This window comes from Sturnira hondurensis, unplaced genomic scaffold, assembly GCF_014824575.4.
Source record: "Sturnira hondurensis isolate 20B ecotype Veracruz unplaced genomic scaffold, ASM1482457v3 Scaffold0017483, whole genome shotgun sequence".
Taxonomy (NCBI): domain Eukaryota; kingdom Metazoa; phylum Chordata; class Mammalia; order Chiroptera; family Phyllostomidae; genus Sturnira; species Sturnira hondurensis.
Genome location: NW_028090114.1, coordinates 1,031 through 8,366, shown reverse-complemented (window position 1 = coordinate 8,366; position 7,336 = coordinate 1,031). Strand labels below are relative to the sequence as shown.

At 41.9% G+C, this 7,336-nt stretch overlaps 1 protein-coding gene across 1 annotated transcript; it reads right to left on the bottom strand.

The window, feature by feature from the left end:
- Positions 1-4,787: 4,787 nt before the first annotated feature.
- Positions 4,788-5,744, bottom strand: LOC119002602 (olfactory receptor 13-like). Its single transcript, XM_037068574.1, has one exon. The coding sequence runs from the start codon at positions 5,742-5,744 to the stop codon at positions 4,788-4,790; it is 957 nt and encodes a 318-aa protein (XP_036924469.1).
- Between the last annotated feature and the right edge of the window lie 1,592 nt (positions 5,745-7,336).

The following is a 7,336-nucleotide window of genomic DNA, read 5'->3' as shown; positions in this document are numbered from 1 at the left end:
AAGACACTTAATAAGTGCCTAGAGATATATTAGGAATTTTAACAACCAATATTGGAGAGAAACTTCTGGATCCAATAACCATAAGGAAACAGGTTACATGCTTAATATTCCTGCACTAAAATAAAGACCAACCAGAGAATCTTAATGGTGACAGACACTGCATTTGACCTGTGAGAGTAAGTCACCTGGCTTCCGGATAAATGGGAAGTGCGGACTTTCTGGTGAGACACTGTTCCCATGAATCTGCAGGGACAAGCAGGAAACAGGGTGGAGAGGGAAGATCAGAGTCTGCACAAGCAGAGTCTGTTACTGTGGGGGCGTTATCATTGCAGAAAGTGGCATCTGGGACACGTGGCCCCAAAGATCAGGTAGCTCTGTAGCCAGATCACATTCTGCATGGGTGGCCTGCTGATTCCACCTCTCTGACACTGTCATAGCCAAGTCAGGAGCTGCGAGCCACATGAGGACGTTCAGGAGAGTCCTAGAGGGTCAGAGGCATCAGGGCCACACCATGGGCAGAGAGAGCAGCCCCTGGTGATGTCCTCAGGTCCCTGGTTATGGAGACAGGCTTAGGACCACACATGCCAGGCATTTTTGCACCAACACTTAAAGCCAGTCACTTCATTCACCCCCTTTCCCATATCCTACCTGCAAACCCCTCCTCAGGGCTAATGAGCATTTATTACTTACAGTGGTATAATCTATGTTCTGTTCTCCAAACATGGCCTTAGAGTTAGACAAAACCTCATGGAGGGAGAAAGGAAAGGCATTGAGTCTCCTCTCTGAAGGGGACTCCTTGGGAGTGAAGCCCAGACACAGCTCTCATCAGAGAACCTGATGATTGACTTGCTTTTGCCACCAAAGGCTTTTTCTAGCTTCACCAGAACCCACCTCTCTCCCCATTGATGCAGACGATGATTCAGGGACAGACCCTGGGGATTTACATCCACTCAGACTCTCACCACAGAGATTGAAAGGCTTTGCTACACTCCTGTGGCAGTGAACCAGTGAGTGCATGTCTCACATCCATCCATTTTGCTCTCCCAGTACCCCAGAGGAATTGGTGTGTTTTCATTTGGGAGTTGTGACTGTGTATGTGTGCATGATTGGGATTGGGTGAGGCCAGGATGTCTCTAAAGTATGCACGTCCTGGCATTGAAAATAAAAATTCAGCCATTAATTACTTTTTTCTCAATATTTATTTTATCAGTCTTAAAATTGCTCTACTGATTCCTCCTGTTTAATTGTGGAGGTGAGTGTGATTTCTTGATCTCGTGGTAGGGGTCCCAAGGATCCTGTTAAGATGCTATCTTGGAGAAATTGTTACCTCCCAAAAGAGAACATGTGGCTGCCAAATAATCACTGTGCATTGCTCACACACAGTTTTGACCTGGAGGTTTAGGTATACCTCTCCCTCAATTTTCTATAGTTTGCCTTCCACTTCCAACATCTCCAGACTTCTAAGCCACATTTTTCTTCCTTCATTCTGGGTCAAAGCCCACAGCTAGCATGAAAAACAAATCNATCCTGTTAAGATGCTATCTTGGAGAAATTGTCACCTCCCAAAAGAGAACATGTGGCTGCCAAATAATCACTGTGCATTGCTCACACACAGTTTTGACCTGGAGATTTAGGTATACCTCTCCCTCAATTTTCTATAGTTTGCCTTCCATTTCCAACATCTCCAGACTTCTAAGCCAAATTTTTCTTCTTTCATTCTGGGTCAAAGCCCACAGCTAGCATGAAAAACAAATCTCTTTCTCTCTCACTGATAACGTTTGATGATTGCAAAGCCTTTCCCATTCTAACTCCCTAAGTGTATCTTAGTTGAGTTCTCTAGAGAATCTTAGTTCTGAAACTGTGTTGGAAGGAGGCCTACACAATAACAGCAGTATGTTTAATATACTGGTGAGCAGAAAACATCGTAGTATCTAAGAGGAGACAAATTTTTTCCCTTAAAATAACCTGTGTTCAACTGACTCTCTGCCACTCACCTCCCTATTCCCCAGCACACACTGGCTGTGCCAGTCAAAACCTCCTCCCCAAAACTGTCACTCTTGAAATTCTCATTTCTCATCACAAGTCAGTCTCATCCTTTCTTCACTCACTTGAGTTCAGATACATTCCCTGTCCATCACAGCCCTCTTGGAGCCCTCTTCAGTTGGCTCAGCTGGAGCTGGACTCCCTGCACTGGCAGACTGAATGCCCTTGTTGTAATGCCCTTCACTGTTGTGCTGAACTCACTTTTTTTCCTTTTAATATTCTCACATTGTTCATCTTTCCTCTGTTTCACAAGCAAAACAAGATTATTATAGAAAAATAAATTTCACCCATCAATACCCAGAGAGAGCTAAGGATAATGATTTGGTGCATGTTCATTCAGATATGCATAATTACCATTTTAATTCCTTTAAATTTTTTTTAAATCCTCACCTGAGGATATGTTCATTGATTTTTGAGAGAGAGGAAGGAGCAGAGAGAAACATCCATCAGCTGCCTCACAAACACACACTGAGTAGGGACTGAACACCAAACTTTTGGTGTAGGGGATGATGCTCCAACCAACTGAGCACCCAGTCAGGGCACCACATTGATTTCTTTTTATGAGGAAAATACGATGGCATTTAACACAGCTCACAGTGGGTACCAAGAGGTGTCATGGTTTATCATGTTTTTGAAATTTTTTGGCTGCTAATTTTTGAAACACTAGAGCAAAATATTTACTCTCAAAAACCTTACATTTCTTGTGTTTTGTTAATATTTACATTGATTAATATTTTATATTTCAGTAAGAATAAATATTACAATGCATACATGGCACCATCATTAGTGATGGACCTTTATTAAATGAAGGTAAATTTAGGAATAGAAATGTTTGCAAATCACAATTAAATGAAAACCCATAGCTGCACCTAATATCATTTTAACATTATTTCTGCCGAGATAGAAATTCCTCCTTCACAGGGCTTCAGTCCTGTCTTAGTTTTTTCAAGACCACTAGGCACAGAGAATTTCAATAAGCTACTTGAACAAAAATAAAATGATATAAGCAATGATGAGAAATCAGAAGTGTTCATGACTGTTCCCACCATAACTTGCCATGGTACACCTTTTTACCTCTACAATGCTATTGTAGGATGTACTTCCCCAAAACAAGAGAGGAAACCAAAAAAGAGGAAGACATGCCATTAATGAACTGAGGACTCTAACACTGGATCTTCAGGATGGCAAAGAGCCTGCGTGTGCAGGAGACCAGCACCAAGCACAGGGGCCCCACTAAGACAAACAGAAGCAACAAAGGTGACAAGCTAGGTGAACCCAGTGGCAGCAGAGGACAGTGTGAGGACAGACAGGATCTCACAGAAGAAGTGGTCAACTTCATGAGGCCCACAGAAGGGCAGCCTCAGGACAACAAACACAAGGACAAGGGCCAGGGGAAGCCAAATGCCCAGGACGTTTAGTAGCAAATTTCATTTTATTTGTCTCATTAAGTCATAGTTCTTGCTCTTTTAAAATGATAAAAGTATGTAGAGTATAATATTAGTACTACAATTTTGAGCTCTAATTATAATTCATAGATTCTGCTAAGCATTTTGCACATAGTATTTCCTCTCAATAAACCTTAGTTAGTAAATTTATTTTACACATAAAACATCTAAACTTAAAAGAATCGAAGCATGCTTTGTAAGAAAAAAGTAATACACGTTCTTCTTTAAAAATTCTTCACACACATATAAAATGTAGTTTTAAAAGTAAATATTTTCCCTGTGATGCATTTTAAGTATTCAGGTTTCATTGAGTGTATAATATGAGGACAGTTTTGAAAAAGTCTCTATACATGCTATCCCAAACTTCTTAACTGAGCTCTATCACTTCATAATTGTGTTACAGTTTCATGCTAAATGGTTATTTAACTCCCCTCACATTTCTAACTTTAAAGAGCAAATATTACTGATAATTTATAGTCTCATATCATTGGTCACACAGTCATCACAGGAATTACACAGTCTGCTGTTATTTATGAGAATGTTCTAACTTTTGGTCATTTCCCATAGGAGACAAGTGACCAAACTAATGAGAGAAAATGGTAATTCTGCGGAGGACTCTCAGCTACGTCCATTCTGACTTCTTTCTCATCCCCACCATCCCAGATCTCCACCTACACTGCAAAGGCTGAGAAACACAGCGGCAGAGAAAGTTCCAATGTGTCTGTGTGTTTCAGCCTGACATCCTTCAGGGTTCTTTTCTTACTGTTAGTTCCATCAGAGTTACACCTTTAATCTTCTTTCCCTTGAAGTCCTGGCTCATGCTCTTCCTAATTTAAGTTCTTCATGCCTCAGAAAACATCACTGTCATAGACATATACAGGAAAACAACCAAATATCTTAAATGTAGACCCATTTTTTAAAAAATGACCATTGCCAAATTTAAAATATTTCAATAGTTGCTACGTAATCAGTCTCAATTCCTCTATTTTACATATTCTGCCAATACTTTGGTTTACTCAATAAAATTTTGTCTACACATCCTGATTATGGAATATATGAATTTATTTCATCTTATTCAGAATATCCCTCATGACCATATTACAAGTGCATATACCAAGCAGAGAAGTGGAAGAAGGACTCATTTCCTTGTGCAGCATCCTTGTAGAGAGGCAGCAAAATGGGCTTCCTCAGAAGAGAGTCACAGAAGATCAAGAACAGGCAAAGATTGCCCTAGGCCTAGAGCATGTCTCTGTATTCCTGTGCACGTATCAGGTAGGGAGACACATTGGGTCTCTACACTCAGTTATTTTTTATCAGCGAGCTCTCACAAAGGTCTTTCCTTTTCAGCCTCCTTCTCAGAGCAGCATTGACTTCTCTGTTCCTCAAACTGTAGATCAGGGGATTCAGCATGGGATTGAAAAGGCTGTGAAACAGGAGGAGGTATTTCTTCTGCTCCTGGGGGTCCCCATGTTGGGGTCCAATATACAGGATCATGGCTATGCCATAATAGAGTCCCACCACGCAGAGGTGGGAGGAGCAGGTGGAGAAAGCTTTCTGGCGTCCCTCTGCTGACTGGATCTTCAGGACAGCATGCAGAATGTGACTGTAGGAGACCACAATTGCAGACACTTGTCCAACCAGCGCCGACACTGCCCCAGACAAAACCATTACCTCATTAAGGTGGGTATCTGCACAGACGAGTTTGAGAACAGCTAGAAACTCACAGAAGAAGTGATTCACTTTCTGGGGTCCACAGAAGGGCAATGGTAAGAGTAACAACAAATGTACTAGGGACAGGAGGACTCCTACAGCCCAGCAAGTCACTGCCAGGGTGAGGCAGACATTCCAGTTCATGATGATAGAATACCGAAGGGGCAGGCAGATGGCCACGTACCTGTCGTAGGACATCACCACCAGAAGAAAAGATTCAGTGAGAGCAAAAATCAAGAAGAGAAAGGTCTGTGTCAGGCAGCCAGCAAAGGAGATGGGCTGGGCTGGACTCAGGAGGTTGACCAGCATCTGAGGTACTGTGTTGCAGGCATAGGCTATGTCGACAGTGGCCAGGTTGGAGAGGAAGAAGTACATGGGGGTGTGCAGTCGGGAATCGAGTGAGATGAGACCCAGGATGACCCCGTTGCCCAGGAGGGTGAGGGCATAGAACAGGGAGAAGAGCCCAAACAGGAGCACCCGCATCCTAGGGCTGAGTGGAAATCCCACCAGGAGGAACTCTGTGACAGAAGTCTGGTTGCCCCCCATTGTCCTGGGAAAGAACAAAAGAGAGAGCTCAGCACGTCTGAGCCCCCGAAGGGCGTGTTTAATTTGGTAGATCTGTGTGTGTCATCGTTTCTTCCCTCAGAAAACATATTCTGGGACACTTCTGTCCTGTTCATCAGTTACTGAGCACTAGCTACACATGGCAAATGACACAGAAGGACATTTTCTTCACCTTGATAAATTAAATGCCAGTGTTCTGTTACACTGTTCACTGAATCTTACCTTTATTTTCAAACTTCTACAATAGTTCCTAACATGTTAACACGCCTACTGCCTCCCTAACAGTGGACACTTTACTCAGTCAGCAGGAGTGTTTTGGAGGCCTGCCTGGGAGGAGGCCCTACCTGCAGTGCACACACAGCCATTTTAAGGAGGGGGCTGTGGGCCTACATCTGCACCCACACACACAGGAGGGTGGGAAGGAGGACCAGGAGCCTGTGGGAGATCCTCCTATCAGGGAATCTCACAGATTTGTGCCTTCATTAGATGACTTATAAGCAGACTGCCACAACGTTAGCTGGATTTAGGGAGGGAAATTTGCCTTTTGACTTTTGGACCCACAGACGTGCTACTCTCATCATGCTGTTTCATGGTGACATATTACCCATCACACACTCATCCCTATATGAATATTCATGCTCTGTGCCTGTATGTGAGAATAAAGTATATGTTATGTGTATAGTTACACACAAAGAAATACACACACATGCACTTGAATCCTTAGGTATAAGGTATATCATGTGAATATCATGTGCATATAGGTACATCTTATGTGAATATAATCCTTATGATATTCTAAACCCTACAATGAACATTTATATTCTATGCCTGCATGTGTGGGGATAACGTATATGTTAGGTACATAGTTACATACACATAAATGCACACACATGCACTTGAATCCTTATTATGTGGAAGACTAGTTGCTATTTTCTATATTATTTTCTATTCTACTTTACTAGTAAAATGATGGTGGAATAATTTCTTGATGGGTCTTGTCCTGGGATTTAAAACTACTGATCAATAGCCAAGGCAAGAGCTAAAACTCTAACTATATGCTCATATCCTTAGAACTTTAACATATTTTACAGCTTAACTGTAACATGAGAATACTACTCATCACAAATCTTTACTTTCTGTGGTTTATCAATCTTGAGGAAAGAACTTGTCCCAGGGTGAGAATTCCGAGGTTTGACTTAAACCACTGCTTCTGTTTCCTTGTCCGTCTGACTCCATATCCTTCTTCAGTCCAGCATCCATCTGAATTTCACTAAAATAAGGATTTCAATAAAACTCATAATTCTGGTCCCATATCAATTCTCAATTCAAATATCCTCACAAATTAATACTTGCAAGGTCTGATAAGCAAAAGTGTGAGGGTTTCACTCTGCTTCAAAAGAAGAATCATAACTCACAGCAGAAACACTGGCAGATGATTTTATCTTAGTTCAAGAAATAGACTTCCGACCAAGATGGTGGCGTAGGTGGAAACACTGTGTCCCCTCCCACAAATAAATTTAGAGACAGCGAAGTTTTAGAAATAAAAATGCAGCCAAAACAGTGAAAATTGAACT

Excerpts from the sequence above, each read along its gene's own strand:
- LOC119002602 (XM_037068574.1), bottom strand. The coding sequence starts at position 5,744 with ATGGGGGGCAACCAGACTTCTGTCACAGAGTTCCTCCTGGTGGGATTT.